General features: G+C 40.6%; 1 protein-coding gene across 2 annotated transcripts in view; it reads left to right on the top strand.

The window, feature by feature from the left end:
- triob (trio Rho guanine nucleotide exchange factor b) overlaps positions 1 to 22,998 on the top strand; it is an 86,403-nt gene that overhangs the window by 41,637 nt on the left and 21,768 nt on the right. For both annotated transcript variants that reach the window (XM_008323918.3, XM_025061781.1), the window contains exons 6-36: positions 133 to 237; positions 324 to 794; positions 1,045 to 1,167; positions 4,065 to 4,256; positions 4,673 to 4,804; positions 5,017 to 5,247; positions 6,517 to 6,639; positions 6,804 to 6,995; positions 8,353 to 8,522; positions 9,379 to 9,553; positions 11,347 to 11,542; positions 12,095 to 12,261; positions 14,100 to 14,219; positions 14,944 to 15,042; positions 15,138 to 15,230; positions 15,348 to 15,497; positions 15,787 to 15,901; positions 16,050 to 16,165; positions 17,229 to 17,351; positions 17,693 to 17,887; positions 18,167 to 18,282; positions 18,493 to 18,559; positions 18,650 to 18,759; positions 18,883 to 18,952; positions 19,077 to 19,166; positions 19,333 to 19,425; positions 19,808 to 19,919; positions 20,106 to 20,296; positions 20,721 to 20,822; positions 21,500 to 21,639; positions 22,010 to 22,109. In XM_008323918.3, the coding sequence (XP_008322140.1) occupies positions 133 to 237; positions 324 to 794; positions 1,045 to 1,167; positions 4,065 to 4,256; positions 4,673 to 4,804; positions 5,017 to 5,247; positions 6,517 to 6,639; positions 6,804 to 6,995; positions 8,353 to 8,522; positions 9,379 to 9,553; positions 11,347 to 11,542; positions 12,095 to 12,261; positions 14,100 to 14,219; positions 14,944 to 15,042; positions 15,138 to 15,230; positions 15,348 to 15,497; positions 15,787 to 15,901; positions 16,050 to 16,165; positions 17,229 to 17,351; positions 17,693 to 17,887; positions 18,167 to 18,282; positions 18,493 to 18,559; positions 18,650 to 18,759; positions 18,883 to 18,952; positions 19,077 to 19,166; positions 19,333 to 19,425; positions 19,808 to 19,919; positions 20,106 to 20,296; positions 20,721 to 20,822; positions 21,500 to 21,639; positions 22,010 to 22,109 (4,479 nt within the window). The remainder of the gene's footprint in view (positions 1 to 132; positions 238 to 323; positions 795 to 1,044; positions 1,168 to 4,064; positions 4,257 to 4,672; positions 4,805 to 5,016; positions 5,248 to 6,516; positions 6,640 to 6,803; positions 6,996 to 8,352; positions 8,523 to 9,378; positions 9,554 to 11,346; positions 11,543 to 12,094; positions 12,262 to 14,099; positions 14,220 to 14,943; positions 15,043 to 15,137; positions 15,231 to 15,347; positions 15,498 to 15,786; positions 15,902 to 16,049; positions 16,166 to 17,228; positions 17,352 to 17,692; positions 17,888 to 18,166; positions 18,283 to 18,492; positions 18,560 to 18,649; positions 18,760 to 18,882; positions 18,953 to 19,076; positions 19,167 to 19,332; positions 19,426 to 19,807; positions 19,920 to 20,105; positions 20,297 to 20,720; positions 20,823 to 21,499; positions 21,640 to 22,009; positions 22,110 to 22,998) is intronic.

Here is a 22,998-nt window from a genome sequence, read left to right as displayed (position 1 = left end):
TTCTTTTTCCTATTTTTTTATTTACCTGCCTTTGCCCCTGTTTTCTTTCCACTCTTTCTTTCTCTTTGGAATGATAATTGTATGTTGTTTTTGTTATTGTTTCCTTTGGCCTGCACACATCTGTCCAACCAGACGGTGATGGTCTCCCTGGAGGGTTTATCTAAGATTGTGGACCCGTCACAGCTGACAGCTGACTTTGAGGGCAGCTTAGAGTACAACCATGATGACTGGATTGAGGTGTGCTTACCTTCCCGGTCTTTGACCTAAATAATGGCTAGTTAAACATTGGACCATCCTTTGACACGTGACATCTTCCGTTCTAGGTGCGACTCTCATTCGAGACCTTCGCCAGCGATGCCACACGAGCTCTGTCTCGCCTCGAAGAGCTCCAAGAAACTTTGTCTCAGCGTGATCTCCCTCGGGACCTAGAGGGTGCTCGACGGCTCATGGAAGAACATGCTGCGCTAAAGAAAAGGGCCACAAAGGCTTCCGTAGAGGAGCTGGACACACAAGGACGACGGCTGCTACAGAGGCTACAGTCACAAACTGCAGGGGGAGGGGGGACTTGTGAAAGTGGGTATGGTAACAGGGCTGGAGGAGCTAGTGGAGACCTCAATGACCACCATCATGGGTACCACACGCACGCAGATGCACACAACCTGGTGGCTAAGGTGACAGGTTTGCTAGATAAGCTGCATGGGACGCGGCAGAATTTGCAGCAGCTCTGGCACATGAGGAAACTGAAGTTGGACCAGTGTTTCCAGCTGCGACTCTTTGAACAGGATGCTGAGAAGGTCAGAAACGTATTCTTCCTTTCCGTATAACACTTTTGTGTTTTAATGCTTCAGTGCTGTTTTTACTCCTCAAGAAATACAAACATATTTAAAGTCATAGGAGGTAATTAGAATACCCACAGTACCTCACTAGGACATATAAGTCCTCAGGTTAAGTGTTGTACTTTTGCAGTCTGGAATAACATGTTCACAGTAAAGTACATCATCCTAGCCATTTTTATTCCGTAAATCTTTGTCTTTCTGTGCTCAGATGTTTGACTGGATCATGCACAACAAGGGGCTTTTCCTTACCAGTTACACTGAGATCGGAGGAAACCATCAGCATGCTGTTGAACTACAGACACAGCACAACCACTTTGCAATGAACTGCATGGTAAGATACTGTCCATACACTGACCAAATACAAGATGTCTGTGTAGGTTCTCAGTCATCTTATTACTAACTATTTTTGGATGTAATTGAGGAAATTCATTCAGGGCTTTCTGTGTTTTTGAGGATTTTATATTGACATCATGTGTTCTTCAGCCCTTTACCCCAACTGTAACTATAACAAATACACATCACCGGCCTAATCTTCATTCTTACCATAACTATAATCTGACTATAGCTCTAATCCTAATTCCAAACCAAATCTTGAATCCCAATATACACCCACCCTCAGTTGGGACCTTAAAATGTCCCCACAAGAACAAATTATCAACCCCTCTTTCTCTCTCTCTCTCATACACTCACACACACTCTTTGACTCACTGCAGACTCCCACACTACTTATTTGCCCCATTCTGTCTTGTCGCAATGTTGCTCCAAATATTGACCTATATTGTCTCCACACCCCTCCCAAAGCTGTTTGCTGCCCTCTGCTGCTGTGCTCTGCCCCTTCCTGGCCTCTGCCACCTCACTGTATCTTTTTTACTTTAAATTAATATGTGTATCAGAGTTTGGCTAGCTTTTCATTTCCAGTAACGTTTGTTAATGTAGTTCAATTGTAGCCTCGGGACAGCATGGCTCATTACTTACAATACAGTGTAGTACATCCTCTCACTCTAACTTCCATTTCCACTAAAACTGAACCTTTTGTGCCTGGAAATATCTTCTCTTGTCTTTGGTGTTTCTGTCAGTATCAGCATTTTGTTTTGTTTTTGCATTAGAATTTCACTTTCCTTTTAACTGGTCTTGAAGCTTCAGCATTTTGTTTTGTTTTTGCATTAGAGTTTCACTTTTCCTTTTAACTGGTCTTGAAATTTTTCCAGAGTTGGGTGTAAACCTTGTACATGTTGGTGGAAAAGTCGGACCAGTCACTGATGTTGAGAACTATTCACAGTGGGCAGTTTAAACAGGAGGTCCCAGGGACAGAGACTCGGTGACCGCCTAAAGCCAGTTGTGTCAACACTGTGGGCTGAGATGGACCAGTAACCCCGAGACAACAGTAGTGGAGGGGACAGATGGCACTGCAGTATAAACACACACGTATATTCACAGTACACAGTTTTTTTTTCTCTCAGAAACACCACCGCCCCCTCCACCCATTCTTCCACAGGAAGCTGTGTTTCCTCTTCCTGTTGCCTGCTGCATTAGAAACACAAAGACAGAGGTGTTGTCGAGTACATTGTGTATGTGTGTTTTTGAAATGAGAGGGGTTTAGCAATAAATTAATGGTGTTTTATTGGTCAATTGTTTTATCATCACTCAGCTAATAGGTCTTCTTTAAGGTCAAATATAAATAAAAATACACTGACATTGAGACTTTCTATATTATAAATCTATCAAGTCAAAACTAATCTGGTCTAGTTTAGACATGTCTAGTCGAGTAATATTTCAATGAATTCAGATTTTATCACATGGGTAGAATGACACACTGTATATGAAATAATTCCACATTACATCTACTTTGCTCATTGCTCTAATACACAATAATCGATATGTGTTGTCATTTACACACACAAGGGGAAATAGTTGGAAGTTCGTCTCAACACTCAGGATAGATTTATGGTGAGACATCCGGCTTGTGTCTAATCCAATAGACTGCTAGGGACCTTAGACTGATTTGATATGGTTGAGGACAACAATTTAACCTAAGTTTTAGGTTTTTCTCCTAATTTCTTGGCTAACTTTTCTGATATTTATTCTTCATTTAGGGCTCACTTTAGACTGTTTGTGTGGTTTTTGGCAAACCCTGGAACATTTTATGGCTAACAATAATATTATTTATCATTTGTTTAAGAATGAATTGATTATAGTTAGGATTTATGGACATAAACGTGAAAAAGCGTACCTCTCATAGTCTCTCTCTGCTCTTTCAAAGCGTACCTCTCATAGTCTCTCTCTGTACTTCTCTGGTCTTTATATTACACTGCTTGATCTCTGCTGTGAATCCTTCAGCTATTTGACTCTGTAAATTTACTAACACCTTAAATCACAGCGGTGTCTCATTATCCTAAGCCGACATCGGAGGTAATCCCAAGCCTTTGGTGACACATTGAGAAAAGACTTCTCTGGATGTTGGACAGGGGGCACTGTGGAGGAGGCTCGTTTGACAAATCATCCTTTAAGCAGATGTAATGCTCTTTAGACACTGTGTGCAAATAACACCACACAGTGTTGGATGCGCCCCATATTTTGTGTTGGTAAAAATCCTGTTGACCCCGATCCTGCCGCTGTTTCAGGGCCGTGGTGGGTGTTTGGTTTGGTTTGGTTTCTTTGTGTTGTGATAGTACCACACCTACTGAGAGCCATTATAGGCTTCAGGAGCAGTAATTGAATAGAGAAACAACAGGCTGTTAACACAGTTGTTAATTACCATTTTCTGATTCATGCCTATCTCCACAAAACAGCTTGAGCTCATATATCAAAAAAGAGTGAGAGATTAACAGGCACGTTTCTTTTCACCATTCACACAAAGGTGTGTCTCCCAGCGAAATGGGATTTTAATGGCTTCTGTTTGGAGGTGTGTAGGTGGCGATGTAAAAATATCTGGGGGCAAAAGTTGTCGTGGCTGTTTTGTATTTTATTTTCTGTGCACATGTCATTTTTGGCAATGTTTTGTAGAGAAACAGCTTAATGGATAATTGGATCTAAAATTATAGCACAACAACCCGTTATCTGCCTGTACTGTATTTTTTTATTAAACAGAATGTCAACATATTTACAACTGATGACCACAAACTACAACATGTCAGATTGATTTGTAAAAACATTTGAAAACATCATTACATTTTTTAATTTTTTTAAAATTCCATTCTGTTGATCTATCCTGGTTCTCCTCACATGCAGAACGTGTACGTGAACATCAATCGGATCATGTCCGTGGGGAACCGGCTTCTGGAGTCAGGTCATTATGCCTCGCAGCAGATCCAGCAGATCTCAGGTCAGCTGGAGCAGGAGTGGAAAGCCTTCGCTGCTGCCCTAGATGAGCGCAGCACGCTGCTGGAGATGTCAGCCAGCTTCCACCAGAAAGCTGACCAGGTACAGACACAGGTGGTGCTAACTGACACGCAGGTAATGAGGAAGACTCATGATGATGTCATCTAAACTTTACTGGGAGACTGCCGCTTCACTTACATTTTCAAATTGACTTTAAAAAAATTGACAATGAGGTTATTCGTATAGATGAGTAATCAAATTTAAATGTTTTTTTGGCTAACTTCAAACTCTTGATGTGTCAGCTTTGAGTTATTTTAGTGGCGTACTCTCAAGTATTATTGCTTATACGAAGCTTTTACCCACGTCTGAGGTAATTTAAGTTCTCTTTTGACTTGTTTTATTTAACATCAAGCTTTTTTGGTCTTCTAAATGTTGAATCTTTTTTGTCTCAGTTTTAGATATTCATGGATGACGTTTAGCTTTTTTTTATGTAGTATTGCTGCATTTTGTCTCCCCAGTACATGAGTAAAGTGGAGCCATGGTGTAAAGCGTGTGGTGAAGGAGAGTTGCCCTCTGAACTCCAGGACCTGGAGGACACAATCCACCACCACCAGGGTTTATATGAGCACATTACCACTGCATATTCTGAGGTCAGTACACACACTGTACACAGTAACATAGACATCCACCTACGCACACTCTGCATATGAATATGAATATAAATGAGAAAATTGTTATGCCAAGTTAACTCAACGTCTTTGTCAGCTGTTGTTAAGGTAAAACATAAAAAAGGGAAAATAAACACAATGGAGGACACCGTAAAACCCTGTGCTTATTTTTACAAATTGTTCTTTTTTTTTAGGTAAGTCAGGACGGCAAGTCTCTCCTGGATAAACTACAGCGACCTCTGACCCCAGGAAGTGCAGATTCACTCATGTCCTCAGCAAACTACTCCAAGGCTGTCCACCATGTTCTGGACATCATCCATGAAGTACTGCATCACCAGAGGCAGCTGGAGAACATCTGGCAGCACCGCAAAGTTCGCCTGCACCAGCGTCTGCAGCTGTGTGTCTTTCAGGCGGGTGTTCAACAGGTGTGTACATGTGTAACATTAAATTCCAGTGTGGACCTGACATCGGAGTCTGTGTGTAACACAGGCTCTCATCTTCTGCTGTACCAATACCAACCTACAGGGGGCCACTGCCTATAACTCTGGTTATTTCAGACAAGCCTTGTTTTCGTTTGCCTCCAAAAACTGTATTTTTGTGTCACTTTCAGAAATCAACAACCTTACAAATAAATATAAATTACACATACCATGCATTTTATTTTTTCACAATGTTGTTTTCTTTTCACTTTTTTAAACTTTTTGGATTTAAACTCTTTATATGGTATTTAATTAGATGCTAGACTTCAAATAAGGCATATCTGCAGGGAATGTAAAAATCTTGAGCCAAATTATATATTTTTTTAAAGATTTAAAATAATGTTCTGCAGCATTAGAACTGTGTTTTTATTTCTTTTTGGACTCTGGGTTCTTACACTTCAGCAGAAATGCCAGAAACTGTCCTAAAAATGTAACAAAACGTTGGATTCTGCATTTTTTGGACAACTTAACCATGACCTGTTGTCCTCACCCTGTTCTTAACCCAAACACAAAGATTTATCACCTCCTCCTCAGTTGTCACAGTGTGACCGTGTGTGTGTGTGTGTGACTCTGAGTGACAGAGGTGTTAGATGTGTGTTTGTACCCTGCAGATATGAACTCCTCTCAACCTCTCTCTCTCTCCTCTCTCACCTGCTCTGATCTCCACCTCTGCTTCTTTCTCCCCTCTCTTCCATCCACCCTTGCGTCAGCCCTTTTCTCTTGGTAGTGGTTTCCATGGTGACACCGTTTACTGTCACATCAGGTGTCGAGGGCATTGTTCCCGCCTGTGTGCGTGTTAGTCCCATCAAAATATTCTCTGAGAGACCTTGAGAGCACCATGAAAACCTCCATTCATTAGTCCACACAGAAACAGATGGAGCATCTGTGTAATAGATAATAAGGTCATTTTGTGCAAAGATTTACAGCCGACACCAAACACGGCGGAAATGTTGACACTCTGGAGTTGCTGTTTAGCAAAACCTAATTGTCTTTATTGATTTAATTCAAATGTGACAGAGTGCCTGAAAAAAGACTAAAGAGTGTGATCAGAGCAGAGAAGTGAGCAGACAGACACAGGAGGGAGAGAGAGGTGACAACTCTGGTACCCTGTAATTGGGATCTGATTAATGCCTTTCGATTGCTCCCCCTACTGTAGGAATATGCGTACTGCATGTGCATATATTTAATGTTGTGTATATGTGTGTTTGTTCCCAGGTGCTGGACTGGATAGAGAACCATGGTGAGGCCTTCCTCAGTAAACATACAGGCGTTGGCAAATCTCTGCACAGAGCCAGGGCTCTGCAGAAGAGACACGAGGACTTTGAGGAGGTAGCACAGGTGAGTTTGCAAAGAAAGAAAAAAAAACTAATTACAAAAATTAATTGTAATAATTGCTATTTCCTGCCTTGAGCTAATCTGAGTAAGTATCCGTGTAACACTGACACAGTGTAACATTTGTTATGGTCATTCTTCTTCATCACTTGTTATGATGATTTTTTTAGAATACCTATACCAATGCAGACAAGCTGCTGGAGGCAGCGGAGCAGTTGGCCCAGACTGGAGAGTGTGACCCAGAGGAAATTTACCAGGCAGCCCACCAGCTGGAAGACCGCATCCAGGACTTTGTGCGGCGTGTGGAGCAACGCAAAGTCCTGCTGGACATGTCTGTGGTCTTTCACACACATGTCAAAGAGGTGGGTGTCGTAAGTCTGCCAGGTAGATGTGGTTTGATTAATCGCTAACACTACTGGTTAGTGTACAGTAGGTGGACATTTATGTAGTAACTGTGGTTTCTCCCCTGAATTGATTCATAGTCAGAAGAGTGAGATCATCCTCTACAATGGTCACCATTATATTCACTATTACTTTAATGGCATGGTACTTAAATCATAATGACATAATGAAATACTAGTTACAATACATAATTTGGAGTTAGGTTTTATTTAATTGCCCCTTTTGGGGTAATTTGCACTATGTGCGGAATTCTTGTAAAGTTTGTGTAGTTCAACAGTTTTCCTGAGTTTTGTGGTTACCCAGCATTCAGTATCAACCTTTCAATCAGGAAGAGGATTTTTGTAGTCATTTACCAATTCGAGCTTTTACAGTAGGGTGAATTTGTTTTTCTTTGATACATCCATTTGCCACCATCCAGATTTAGGCAAAATAAAGGACAATTCCTCGTTACACTAACCTTTCCTTTAAACATTGTGATGAACAGTACAATGTCAGATACAAATCTGACAAATTTTAAAATTATATTTAGTATTGAAAATGTCTTTACTATTTTTATCTTACAAAAAAATGCAACTTACCTGCTATTTAAAAATAGGTAAAAGCTAAAAAAAAAAAAATCAAATTAGCTACATGCTTGCACGTGTCCCACTTTTGTCTGATTTTCCCTTGTAGATGTCTCTCAAAATGAACCTCTCCACACTGACAGGACTCTGTTTTTTTACACCTGTTAACACTACAAACTCAGGATGTTATTAAAGAAGCAGCTCTTTAATGGCCATATGGACTCATCTCCTTCAGCCCATCTGTCAGCTCACACCTTGGCACAGGTCATTGTGTGTGTGGGTGTGTGTGTGTGTGTAATGTGTATGTCCAGTCCCTTGACCCAAATCTTTTCAAGTTGTATCAAAGCGTCTGGATGCAGTCTAGTAAGAACATGAATGAAGTGACAGAAGTTCCTCCACATTTAACACTTCTATTCCAGCTCACTGAACAGAACTGTGTATGTTACTAGGCTATTGATGATTAATACCTTGTGAGATTCGATTTTGAGTAAGAAGTGTAGGTGTAGCTGTGAAGATTGCCCCCTGCAGGCTGCTAACCATGTCAGAACTCGAGTGCCCTGAGCAAGTTCAACCAGATGGCTTCTCTGTCACTGTAGTGACACTTCACTAAACAACAACGACTTCCTGTATATTTCTCCTTATCTTCTGTTTGCTTGTGTGTCCATCATGCCATTGATGCTCACATTTACAGCTCTGAGCCGCTCTTGTTTAGCGTGTGTGTCACTGTCTCGTCTGTTGTATCCATCACCGTTAGCTGTGGACGTGGTTGGAGGAGCTTCAGAAAGAGCTGCTGGACGACGTATACGCCGAGTCTGTGGAGGCAGTGCAAGATCTGATCAAACGTTTTGGCCAGCAGCAGCAGACGACTCTGCAGGCTACTGTCAATGTCATTAAGGAAGGAGAGGACCTCATCCAGCAGCTCAGGTTTAACACACTCTCCTTTGGTTCCTCCTCTACAGCCTCATTCTTTTTTAAGGATTGCGTCAGCAAGGAAGGGATATACCCCGGACAGACCCCAGTCCCCCCCCCCCCCCCCACATTTATAGAGACAGACATTCACACTATTATTTCTACTTGTGGTTAACTTAAAGCAGGGAGTACAGACGAGGGTCCAGTTACATCATTATTGACATCTAGTTGTGGGCCAGAGGTGGTCGGTTCGTGGACCAGAAGTGGCCCATGGGAGTTTGAGAGTCCTGATTTAGATTGCCCAGTAAAATTGCTCTAATCCTGAATGTCTTTGAATGTGGGAGGAAACATGGAGGGAACCAGTGATGGTCTTGCTGTGAATACATTGATGAGAAAAATTTCAAGTATTTTAAAGGATTGTTAAGTTTTGCAAGATGTGATTTATGTAAAATATTTCCATGTTGACGGTGCTGAAGGCCAAGAACCAGCACAACAATCTAAACACTTTTTCTTAGTGACAGCAGGGGTCAGCAGTGGCAGCAGAAAACAAATTCAACAGAAAAAGACTCACTAAAAATCCACAACTGTTTTATTCCTTTCTAACCTTTGTTTGTTTAATTACTTTTGCAAAATAAAAATGTCATTAAAGCAGGAGTAGGTTATCAGTCAGTCTTTTGCAACATTGTTATATGAAAATCCAGGTTTTTTTTAGTGTGAAGATCTTTAAAAACCTATGCACTTAGTATTTAAGAGAGGAAAACTACAAAGAACTGTCTAAAAATATTTCACATTTAATACATTTTTATACTTTCACTGGAATGCCTTCTGCACTATATCTTCAAACTCCTCTCTCCGTGACTTTTTTTCACAGAGACTCAGCCATTTCCAGCAATAAGACACCACACAACAGCTCCATGGCCCACATCGAGAGTGTGCTGCAGCAGCTGGACGAGGCACAGGGCCAGATGGAGGAGCTGTTCCAGGAAAGGAAAATCAAACTCGAGCTTTTCCTCCAGCTCCGCATCTTTGAGAGAGACGCAATTGATGTGAGTAGGCGGCAGACTAAAAAATAGTCTTGGGTGAATGCGATGCATATTTAGTTCTTTCTTTAATCCTGCAGTGAAAAAGTTGGGCTGATGAAGAGAGAAATGATGGGTTTTTGAAAGTCAAGGCAGCAAGAGAAGTGTGTGAGTGGTTGAAATGTAGTATTAAAGATGTACTCTTGTGACATTTCTGTGTGTTCTACAAAGAGCTTTTCTAATGAAGCTCATGGCTGTTCTTTTACTGCAAGAGTTTAGAGTTTCAAAAAATGTCACAAGTTCTTTCACAGAAGGATCTGTCACGATGGAGAAACTAAAATTACTGTGAGCGTTAACTGATGGGTTGTTAAACCACAAAAATAATTTTGTAAATAATTTACATTATTTACTGATTTTTTCTAGTCAACAACTATAATCTTGCTGAAAATAAAACTGAAGTGTCATTTAATAGAGACAAATGTATCATATATTTTTCCTGAATAGTGAATAAAAAGTATCCTGTGAGAGGTTCGTTAGTTTTCAGGAACTTCCTTTTACTGTATTCCAGTGAACGCCCTGTTACAGTCTGGGGGATTGTGTTGTGCACTTGCTGGTGAATATTGCAACACAACTCAGTCTAGTCTGTCATTAGTTTTTTGTCAAGTCAAAGTAGTGAATCTTCTAATCCCTCATCTTGAAGTACACTGAGACTAATGCATACACACATCAAGACGGGATTACATGACACAGCGCTCAAGCATGAAGATAGGAGCAGGATTTGCAGCCCTCCCCACCTTACACACACACAGACACACACACACACACAAAGACACTACAACACGCCCTCCTGCCTGTACTGGGGGTGTGTACTTTAGGTAAAGTAAAAGTCAGTCATGGAATCGTCTTACAGTGATTTCTCCAGTTACGGACGGCACTGCACATTTTTATTAGACGTAACTCTATTTATGTGAAGTAAAATATGACAATTTGAACATTTTAGTCAAAGAGGAGACTCTCTGCTGCTGCAGTTGGTAGTGAAGGGAAATGGTTTTCCTGCACACAGAAGGAATTTTACTCAACTGTAAACGGAGAGAGCACTACAGCATTGACGAGCGAATGGTAAGGGATGGCTGTGTTGACAGAGTGACAAAAAGTCTGATGTTGTCAGGGAGGATATTTCTGTAGATGTTGTCAAACAGTTTTTGAGTGTCTTTAATCTATGGTTTTTATTGTTGCAAACTTTGCCACAGCACACCATAGGAGAACAGTGATACTCACTGTCTGTATCATAATGCATGTCCCACAATGCCTTACATAAAACTTTATTTTTTGTGCTTTTGTATGCTTACGTTACCACACTCATCAGTTATCTTTAAAAACATGCCCTTTAAAAGGGAGGATTTCAGTGAATTCCTGTTTTCAGTATTAGTCAGACTCCAGTAAATGATTAAAAACATTTTCCCAGTTTAAGTCAAGTCAGTATGTTATTATTTATTGTGACAGAGTTTGGTGAATTACAGAAAACTGTTAAAACTGTCTGATTTGTTGTTTAAACATTCCTCTTCTCCCAGTGTTGTGAAGTGACTCGGTGCTATATTGAAGTAATGTTCTCTTCAGTGACTGTACTTTTTCTTAAAGCATATTTTATTAGCAGTAAAATACATAATAAAAAACCCAGGTTATGATTTAGTCAGGCCTCTTCTTGACACACAATTTCATGCAATCTTCCTGTCTCTCCAGTCTAGCCCTTAGCCGTCAAATTTAATTTTAATACATTTGGCCTTTTTCCCTCATCTCCCGTTCTCTCTGCCTCTCAAAAGATCATCTCAGACCTGGAGTCATGGAACGAGGAGCTGTCGCAGCAGATGAGCGACTTTGACACTGAAGACCTGACGCTGGCCGAGCAGAGGCTACAACACCATGCAGACAAGGCGCTCACTATGAACAACCTCACCTTTGACGTCATCCACCAGGGGCAGGAGCTGCTGCAGTATGTCACAGAGGTGCAGGCCTCCGGTACGTCTGGGAACACGACATAACTCCTAATGTCTGAATTTCATCACTGAGAAATGATGCACCAACACTAGTCGCTTCTAGTCTAAAGAAGAGGTGGGCTGTTTTAATACAATACCTATCTATAGAGTCAACATTTATTTCAAATAATAATAAACAAATATATTCATATAAATACATAGACAGTAGCTTGTCAAGTGGTTAAAGCAGTGCTTCTCAAATAGTGGGGAAGGCTTACCATTGGTAAGCTACGGGGGGGGGGTTGGGGCGCTTCCAATGAAATATGGCATACATATGGACATCAGTGTACCACTGCTGTAATGCATGAATGATAACAATCTCCAGTCACTAGGTGGCAGCAACTCATACTCAGTAGTATTTTGATTCGCTGGGGTGTGGGTCAAGGGGTACAGGGGTTTGAAAACATTTCAAACCCCCAGAGAATAATTAAGAACCACTGGGTTAAAGGATTGAGTGCGATTGGTTGCCGGTTCAAACCCTCATACTTATACTCCTCTTTAGACTTACCCCAATGTGGATGTCTCTTGGTTGCAGGTGTGGAGCTGTTATGCGACAGAGATGTGGACATGGCCACTCGGGTTCAGGACCTGCTGGAGTTCCTCCACGAGAAGCAGCAGGAGTTGGACGTGGCGGCGGAGCAGCACCGGAGACACCTGGAGCAGTGTGTCCAGCTGAGACATCTGCAGGCTGAAGTCAAGCAGGTATGAAGAAGAAGAGAAAAGGCCAAGAGGGTGGAAATCCATTTTTTAGCAGGGCATAAATATTTCAGACCGCACAGGTGGAAGTCTTAAGCTGTTTTTTTATCCTTGTAAGACTCAGGTCAGACTGACATTTTATTTCCACATCGCACCACGACTGTTACAGCAGTGTGTGTTAAAGTGCTGAAAGGACTACGGTTTGTTCTGTCTGTACTAGAGCAGCAGTAATGGGTGACTCACACCGTGTCAAAACTCCTCGCCTTTTACTTTCCTCCTCTCTCATTCATTTTTTGTTTCATACCTGGATGTTTCTATCTCTAATTAAGTTCAACAGACTTCAGAGAACTGAACGATGAGCAGAATTATAAATACAACGGTGTAGTTTAGCATAGTAATACTTAATACTATTTGACAGATTCTCCACCTCAGGGCCTGTCATCATCTTCATGTTGTTGCTGAAAGACTTAACATTGGAGATAAATGATAGAAGATGTGAAATTTAAACTATAATTATCCTCAAATTGGCCAAAGCAAAACATTTACAGATGAAGCCCTGGCATTGCACTGCCTGAACAGATATGGCATTAATCAGAGTGAGATGCCAGTGTGATACCACAGTGTTATTTTTACTCATCCTCCCACAGAGAGGCAGTGTTACAGATGGAGCTCAGGCTTGAGTCTGTGCAGAGAAGAGTAGTTTGTGAATCTCTGTAGTTCAGCAATAATTTCTCCACCAAAATCCAGTTCATGAAGTTCCCCTGACCTACTGTTATACACAGGAGTGTTTTAGCATTAAGAAGAACTATCAGGGCTTTACGAGAAATCACAAAAATCTCATCTCAACGGTGAAATAATGATAAATAAAAATGTATTCTCAGTGAGTCACATGTGAAGTCACTTTTGCTGCTGTTGTCGGTGATTGTTCATATATCATTCATATTGAATTGCGTTATACACACAACACACAGACACAGACACACAGACATTTAACTGCTGACAGTCAGACCTGTCTCGCCTCAGGTCATTACAAGTGCAGTGGAAACATTAGATCTATTGACTGCTCAAACAAAACAGTCAGAGCACTGTTGCATCATCACTTTTACGGCCAGGCTTCCACTGCGCCTTTGCTCGTCACACAACAGATGTGTGAGCTGAGTCAGAGAAACAGAGACACAGGTGGCTTTAAGAGGCAGCACTTTAGCTACAACTCAATGGGATTTCTCAAAATAAAAAAGAGAAAGAAATGTATTCTTGATAATCGGGTTACGTGTGAAAAAAATAAGTAACTCCCAGACAATATCCAGTAACATGGTAGAGAAGTTATAGAACCTGATAAGATCATTGACCATTATTGCCCAGCGTGGAGAGGGTTAATCTTTCTGAGGTTAAAACTTTGTATGTACTGTATTTTAAAGCAGTGATTCATAAAGTGTGGCGCAAGAACCAATTATTATTATATTATAGCAGGGATCGCAGGAGGGCAAATTAATTCAATTTCTAATTGTTCTATTTTTCCTTATTTCTGTCACACTGAAATACTATACTGATTTTTAATTATTTAATTATTGTTATTCTTTTCATGAGAATATTGCCAACATAAATAGAACATATTAAGTTGTTAAGTGTATATATATATATATATATATATATATATGTATATATATATATATATATACGTATATATGTGTATATATATATATATATATATATATGTATATATATATATATATATGTATATATATATATATATATGTATATATATATATATACACTCTACTATATTGATATTTGCATTTGAAAGGAAACTGCAACATATATTGTCCATGTGTGTTTCTGTGTAGGTGCTGGGATGGATCCGAAATGGAGAGTCGATGCTCAACGCTGGCCTGATCACAGCCAGTTCACTGCAGGAAGCCGAGCAGTTGCAGAAGGAACATGAACAATTCCAACATGCAATAGAGGTTAAAAAAAAGAAATCTTCTTGTCATCATCATGTTTGTCCTGATACTTTTCCCTTTTCACCATTTCTTAACTTCTTCTGTTTTATTGTTCTCTGTCGGCCCCACAGTCCCTCCTCAGAAGTCAAAATTATAAATAACTAGTATCCTACCTTATTCCTCTTTCTGCTCACCCTTCTTTTATGTCATCTTTGCCATGGATTATGCACAGGCTGCTTCCTTTGAACTTCATCAGCCCCGGCTCATTTCTAATGCCAGCTGCTTCCTGACCTACTTCGGTGGAGCTCACATGGACATAAAAAGAGGATGTTGTGTTTAATGAATATTTCTCTTTTTTGGATTCTGAAACTTTGGCGTGCATGCCAAAACTGAAGCCCTTCAATGTTGAATAACAAGACACCATGTAGAATGTAGAGTTTTTGTTCTCTGCGGCTGCCCTGACCATAGAATAAGGAATATCCCAGGTTAATGCAGTCGGAGTTTGGAGAAACTCTTGGATTCCAGTTAAGACTTCTGTTCTTTTTCATCGAATCCGACAAGGATCAAAAGCACTTTTTCCAGAAAAGCCATTACTTTTATATTTCTTATTTCCTCTTAGACATGTTCACTAGAGGTCAATCTTTAAAGTCTCTCTAATAAAACCTTTGTCTTACCTTTAACTGCAAAGCAGCATCAACTGCAGCTGGAATCCTGTTTGAAATGTGTGGTTTTGTTTCATCCCAACCAGAAAACTCATCAGAGTGCACTACAGGTCCAGCAGAAGGCTGAGGCGTTGCTCCAGGCCAACCACTATGATATGGATATGATCAGAGACTGTGCAGAAAAGGTACAGGACACATCACTTGATGATAGAACAAACAAAAAAACATAACCCCAGCTTTTAAGAGCGATTAAAAAATGTTATACATTTGATGTTTGAAGGTGGCAGATCACTGGCAGCAGCTAATGCTAAAGATGGAGGATCGGCTCAAGCTGGTCAATGCTTCTGTGGCCTTTTACAAAACGTCTGAACAGGTTTGTGTGCAGGAAAATGTAAAATAAATCAGTTTCAAGATTCTTTATGTTAAAGATAACCCTTTAAAATTAGAAGGTTTTATAGAGAGTTTCAGTTTTGTGTTCTGTTCATCTCAGGTGTGCAGTGTCCTGGAAAGTCTGGAGCAGGAGTACAAGAGAGAAGAAGACTGGTGTGGTGGTGCTGACAAACTGGGCCCGAACAGTGAGACAGACCATGTCACCCCCATGATCAGCAAACATTTGGAGCAGAAGGAAGCTTTTCTCAAGGTGAGGCAAAGGATATATCCCTACATGAAAATATGTTAAATGACTTTCTTTGTGTTCTTTTATTTTTTATTTGTTGTACATGCACAGTAAAATATCATCAGAATCCATATAAAACCTGGTTTATTTTTTTATAAAAATATTTTTTTACTGTTCATAACTCTTTCATCTTTCATTAAACTCACTATTTTATTATTTTTATTAAACTATTTTTTCCCCAGATTATTTTCAAAATCTTTCCTGTTCATGTTCAGTTTATGAAAGGACTAAAATGTATTTTTATTTTATCCAGGCCTGTACATTAGCCAGACGTAACGCTGACGTCTTCTTGAAGTACCTGCACAGGAACAGTGTTAACATGCCCGGCATGTTGTCCCATGTCAAAGCTCCAGAGACTCAGGTTAAGAGTAAGTTGACAGCTTAATGATAACCTTCTACAACACAGCACTGACACATCAGGCAAGGTGTTCAGCCACCTTTAACTTTTCCATGCAGTCATTTTTGTTTTTTTATTTTGAGTGTTAATAATGTATTTGGCTTTTGTGTTTTAATCAGATATCTTGAATGAGCTGCTGCAGAGGGAGAACAGAGTGCTCCACTTTTGGACCATGAGGAAACGGAGATTGGACCAGTGCCAGCAATATGTCGTGTTTGAACGCAGCGCCAAACAGGTGTGTGCTTGTGTGTTTCCGTTTTCTGTCCCCTCCCGTCCCCCCACCCCCCGATATCTCAGAGAAGATTGCTGCTAGAGGAAAAGGGCACTCTTTCTGTGCGAAAGAATCCTGTGTTTACTGAACTAAAACTGTCAGCCTGCTTCTTATTTTAGATAAAACATGGAGTCTGTGTTTTTTCTTCTTTAATGATAGATTTGAGTTCTAAAAGTGATGTCAGCTGGCAGATGTTGACAACAAAGATCTAAAGGCCTAACGACAACTATCATTATGTGGCACAGTAAACTCAAACGCTGGCTTTACGACAGTGCTTCAACCATCCTGTCATTTACCAGCGCTTAACATTTCAACTCATGTCAACTCAACAGTTTTTAGCTTTGCTGTTTTTGAAAAAGCCCATAATCTGAGTAGCAGTAGGGTCAAAGGTCAGGTCACATGAACAGTTAATATTTTTAATTAAACTTGACTTTTAATGATTTTAGACTGACCATACGTACAACAGTGTTTTGTTTTTGCCTCTACATCAACATCTGTGAATTACAGTGTCATAATTCCTGGATTTATTGCAGGAAGAGAACAGTGACAGTGTTACTGGTTAAGGTTAGTTAGGGTTAGTTTCTGACAGTACTGCCGCTGCTGCTACAGTAGCAGTCAGGGCTAGGTCCACAACCATCTACCATCACCTCATCTTAAGATAAATTAAATTACAGAATAAGCCACACTTCCTTTGTAAGTTGATTTCATTAGAATTTTAACTTTATATTCACTTCTAATTTTATAGTTATAGTCATAATATTTTAATCACAATAATCTACTTAAGTTTTATTATTTGAAACAAAGTAAAAATCTGAATTGTGTGTGCATGAGGCTAATTAAGAAACATGGCTCCCTCTTGTGGTGGTTAGATAACACTGCATTGCCTACAGCGTACTAACACAGTAGTATCAGATGATCTGAGAAACATTTTTCAGTCCCACTATTTACCTTGAATTATCCTGAATGTATTGGAAGTGAACATGTCACATGTAGATGTCAGTGTCAGTGTCCATACTTGTGTTTTCAGGCCCTGGAGTGGATCCATGACACCGGGGAGTTTTACCTGTCCACACACACCTCCACAGGCTCCAGTATTCACCACACACAGGAGCTGCTGAAGGAACACGAAGAATTCCAGATCACAGCAAAGGTGTGTTTTCGTGTTAGAGTTCACCGGGTGTACCTCATATTCTGGCTGTTATTTGCATGTTTGTAGGGTCGTGCACTCCACTGTGAGGCCCAATCCCAGGGCAGTGTATTGTCCTGATTCCTCTTTGCTCTGTCACTGTTATTGTGTTGGAGAACAAGCTTTTGTGTCCATCAAGCAACACCCTTTCCCAAACACACACACACTCTCACTCTCTCCCCCTCTCATTCTCTCCACATTGCTCTCTCTCTTCATATTCACCTTTCCTCTGTTGTCACTGTCTCTCTCTCTCTCTCTTTCTCTTTCTCTCCCTGTCCTCTCACTGATTGTGTATCTATTGACAGCAAACCAAAGAGAGGGTAAAGCTGTTGATCCAGCTGGCGGATGGGTTTTGTGACAAGGGGCACGCCCATGCCCTGGAGATAAAGAAATGGGTCTCTTCAGTGGACAAACGCTACAGGGACTTTTCTCTTCGCATGGACAAATACCGGACCTGCCTGGAAACTGCACTCGGCATTACATCGGATTCAAACAAGGCCGTGAGTAGTCGTCTGTATATTTTGTGCCAGTCAAAGCCTAATGCTGTTTAACACAAAGACAAAAGAGCCACAGTAGTTGTTAGAGTCGGGACACCTCACTTTGACAGTAGTTCACTGTAGTTTTTGATACAACTGCTGAAGGCGTCTGGTGATCAGATGACGGTGGATTTAAACCTGATCAGTTCTTTGTTGAGCTGGTGTCATCGCACTTCAACGTTGTAACTCATACTGGCAACTCATCTGTGCTGAGCCATGTGACAGCCATTGTCCTGTGTGCAGAGTAAAGAGTTGCAGTTGGACATCATCCCAGCAAGTGCTCCGGGGTCAGAGGTCAAGTTGAGGGATGCTGCCCATGAGCTCAACGAGGAGAAGAGAAAGTCTGCGAGAAGAAAAGAGTAAGTAGAGCAGACATTTCTATCTGACTGATAAACAACTGATTTACTGCTGCAGACCTGAGGAAACTGTAGTTCATAAAACTCATGTTTAAGAAAGTCACTGCTTGAAAGTACATTTTTATAATAGCCAAAAATAAGCAGCTAAAACTAGCATTTACCAATACTAATAATCACCACAACAGTTATGTCAAATATGTTTGACTCTTTCAGATTCATAATGGCTGAGCTGATCCAGACAGAGAAGGCCTATGTCAGAGACCTACGGGAATGTCTGGATGTAAGCTATTTTAACATGCTCAAAGAACACACACACACGTTCAAGGACAGGTTTTAAAAAAGGCTTTATTTCCTCCAATGTGTTGTGTAGACATACCTGTGGGAAATGACCAGCGGTGTGGAGGAAATTCCTCCAGGAATTGTCAACAAGGAGCACATCATCTTTGGGAACATGCAAGATCTCTATGAGTTTCATCACAAGTCAGTAGAGCCTCACCCAGTTCAGATTTAAATGAAAACATTTAGAGATTTTAATTCACCATCGTCGACTGCATGATACCTGCTGCTTATCTTTTTTTGTGTGTGAATCTGTGTTTGGAACAGCATCTTCCTTAAAGAGTTGGAAAAGTATGAGCAGCTTCCAGAGGACGTCGGACATTGCTTTGTAACTTGGGTATGAGATGAGATCTTTCTGTTTCTGAAAAAATGAATTTCTGTTTATCTTTCAATTTCAAAGACAACACTCATTCATGTCATGCTAATAATCCTTGTTGTTGATGTTGTTTCTTCCTCCGTAGGCTGATAAATTCCAAATGTACGTGAATTACTGTAAGAATAAACCTGACTCCACTCAGCTCATCCTGGAACATGCTGGAGCCTACTTTGATGTGAGTAACTCATTACAGCTGAAATGTATGATGTTTTAATGTGGATGCTGTGTATTCAGCACCCTGTGTTTGTGTGAAATGCCTTCAAGAGGATAACATGTAAAATTAGTTTCAAAAATTGTACCTCAACATCTCTTTATTGCACACACGTCTTTTTTGTGAACAGGAAATCCAGCAGAGGCATCGTCTGGCCAACTCCATCTCTTCGTACCTGATTAAACCAGTCCAGAGAATCACAAAGTACCAGCTGCTCCTCAAGGTACGGCACAGGCACTGACTTTATTATTCCCCAAACCAATATATACCAATTCTCATCCAAATCAGGATGATCCTGATCAAAGATGACTGCTTTGTTGTTTTCTTATCCTTCTCTCCTTTTTTCTGGATATAATGACTTTATTTTGTCAATCTTGGATTAAATCAACCATTAAAAAAACATTTATATTTGATGTCATAAAAATTGTACAAACCATAAAATAATTGATCAAATCTATTTAGTGATGCTACATACGGGTCTTTGGGTTCTGACCAAATACTGAGTAATGACTGTAGGTTAAAGGTTGACCTGTTAGTAGGATTACGACTTCAGCGTTGTCTCTCAGTGAGTGAGTGTTGAGTTTGTGTAAACTCTGCCTCTGTAGGAGCTGTTGACCTGCTGCGAAGAGGGAAAAGGTGAAATCAAGGACGGTCTTGAAGTTATGCTCAGCGTCCCTAAGAGAGCTAATGATGCAATGCACCTCTCTATGTTGGATGGTGGGTATAAACACACACACATACACACACACACTTACCTGAGTCACACACAGTTCCTCAGTGTACATTATAAACTCACTCACCTCTGTCAGTATATATTGGATAAAAGCCATTTAGCAGCAGTTTCCCATCTCTGAGTCAGAAACACTCAATGACATTTAAAAATGTATTGTATTTATTGTTTAGGTTTTGATGGAAACATAGACTCGCAGGGAGAGCTGATCCTCCAGGAGTCCTTCCAGGTCTGGGATCCCAAGACTCTTATTCGTAAAGGTCGTGACCGACACCTGTTCCTGTTTGAGATGTCGCTGGTCTTCAGCAAAGAAGTGAAAGATTCCAACGGCCGCAGCAAATATCTCTACAAGAGCAAACTTTTTGTAAGTAGTTTGTTGTTTCTGTGCAGAGAATCTCTGTGGAACCAGATGTTTCTGTCAGCCAGTGCAAACGACAAAAGGAATATTAGGGATCAATTATATGTTTATGTTATAAGTTTAATACTCTCACAACAGATACCATGTTTTCAAACCAGTACCAGTATTTTTTAGTTTTTTTGTGTACTTATTTTCATTAACATAAGACTTTTTCAATCCTAAAGTAACCAAATATATATGGATTCAACAAAAAGTCGTCCAACTGAATTATTATTATAACAGAAAGTGAGCAGAGCTTTTTGACCAATAGCTGACTTGAACATTTGGATTAGTATGGGGTTTTAAAAAAACAAACGCACATGTTTAAAAGTGTTACACTTGTGTGGTTTGCCTGCTGTTTATCTACATTTGATATTCTTCTACTCCTCAGACATCAGAGCTCGGTGTGACAGAACACGTGGAGGGAGATCCGTGTAAGTTTGCCCTGTGGGTGGGCAGGACCCCGACCTCAGACAATAAGATCGTTCTTAAGGTACGAAGACTTTTCTCTGCAAAAAAGGAACGTGACTTGAAACATATTTAACACAATACACACTTACATGATCCAATCCAGCTTAAGAAGTCCACTTCAGACTGCAGTGGTGGCCTGCTGCTTTCTAGTGCGTATTCACTTATTGCAGAGAATCTAAGAAAAGCTGTTAAAGGGTCAGAAGGCGAGCTGAGGAGAATTCTGGCCGTTGTTACGCAGTGAGTCAGAAGCAGTGATTTATCCTGAGTGCGTGGACGATGTTAGATTGGAGATAGGAGCTGCTCAGAGTATCCCCAGTGAACGTGTGCTGCACTGCAGTATGTTTCATTACTTATCTGTCAACAGTGATCGTCGGAATTTGACTCAGTGCCACAGCAGCCTTGGTGTCACTGGTTGCTAAGTGAAGCAGGAAGAGACGGATGACGGTAGTCAGATGCTAAATACAGTGTCAACGGATGGGCTCAGTGACGTCTGTAAACACAGGGCTGATAATAAATGCACATACTGTCCCTGCAGTGTCAGTGTGGCGGGTTTTTATGACAGTAATTCATTTATTTGAGATAACACGGAGGTTACCTGTGCTCTTCACATTTACTCACATCAGCATGGCCAACAGTGCTGAGATGAGGGAATGATTCCACGGCCTGTGACTCTGATGCTGATTTTGTGCTGTGCCTCAGGCTTCAAGCATTGAAAACAAGCAGGACTGGATCAAGCACATCAGAGAAGTGATCCAGGAGAGAACTGCTCACCTGCGTGGAGCTCTGAAGGAGCCCATCCACATCCCCAAAACCACCACAGCCAAACATAAAGGCAGAAGGTGAGAGGACCAGGTTGTGCACAAGGCAGTATCTACATTAAGGGCTGCTCAACAGACCAGATGCAGCTCTATCCTGCATACAGCAACTGTTAGAGTGCATTGACAACACACAGTTGGTCTTTACTCATGTAATTGCAAAATTTATTTTCACCAAACTAGCAAAGTATAAAAATTGTTTTAAAAGTCAGAAATTGTATTTTCATAATTAAATCAATAACAATATAATACATTGAGTAACAGTAACTTAGCCGCAGTGACTTGGTCCATATGGGTGGAAAATGAACATGGAAAAACCCACATGAATCCCACTGTTGCAGATGAATTTATTCACTTATAAAGTAACTTATACAATATCATGTTGAATTTACAGGGATGGAGAGGAGTTTGACATTCATGGAGATGCCAGCAGCCAACCTGACACCATTTCTATTGCCTCGCGTACATCCCAGAATACACTGGACAGTGACAAGGTATTAGGACACACACACACACACACCCGTCTATAAACAAGGCATTGCTGCTTTTACCCTGTATTCCAGATTGTCATCTTTATGGCTGTATAATGGTGTTCAGTCTGATGCAGTGCATTACCAGCCCACAAGGGGGCAAGATTTACCTTAAAGCTGGAGAATTGTATTTCTTTTTCTTCTGCAACATAAAAGATCTTTTTTTTTTGTTTTTATTATTATATTATATTATATTTTAGACCTACAGAATGACACTGTACGTACTAAAAAACACTTTCTTTTTCCTTTCAGCCCAAATCCACACACACAGACACCTTCACTAATTTCTTTCATTAGTTTTCTGTGCAGTCACAGTGGGTTTGTGTATGATGTCACTCAGTGACATGATCGTCAGAAGCTGCAGCTTGTGTGAATGAAAGAAAGTCTCCCTAAGTTGTTTCCTGTGAAACTATTTAGTATGTGTTCGGAGAAAGGCCATCTGACAGAGCTTTGAAGACTTGTGCGTGTGTGTGTTTGTGTACGCGTTTGTGTGTGTATGTGTTTGTGTGTGTGTATGTGCAAGTGAGTTTAGTCTCATTATGAATAGAGACAATCAGCGGTGGTTATATCTGGTAATCGCACCACAGAAGGTCGGCCCTCCCACGCTCAGTATGAGCAAACACAGAAAACACACACAAACACATACAGCGAACGAAGAGAAAGTGTGTGTTCTTTAATGATTTTTAAATGTTTTTCCCCTCCGCTTTAATCAGGAAATGAACTAATCTTATTTGTTGTACCTGGTTAGTGAACCGTTTCCACGAACAGCTCTGCACCGAGGCCCTTTCACACACAGGCACACAAATTCCTGTGTGCGTGTGTGTCAATTGACTGCTAACACAGAGCCTAATTA

This window comes from Cynoglossus semilaevis, chromosome 13 (assembly GCF_000523025.1).
Source record: "Cynoglossus semilaevis isolate Cse_v1.0 chromosome 13, Cse_v1.0, whole genome shotgun sequence".
Lineage (NCBI taxonomy): Eukaryota > Metazoa > Chordata > Actinopteri > Pleuronectiformes > Cynoglossidae > Cynoglossus > Cynoglossus semilaevis.
Note: the sequence above shows the minus strand (reverse complement) of the source record. Positions and strands in the feature narration are given on the sequence as shown.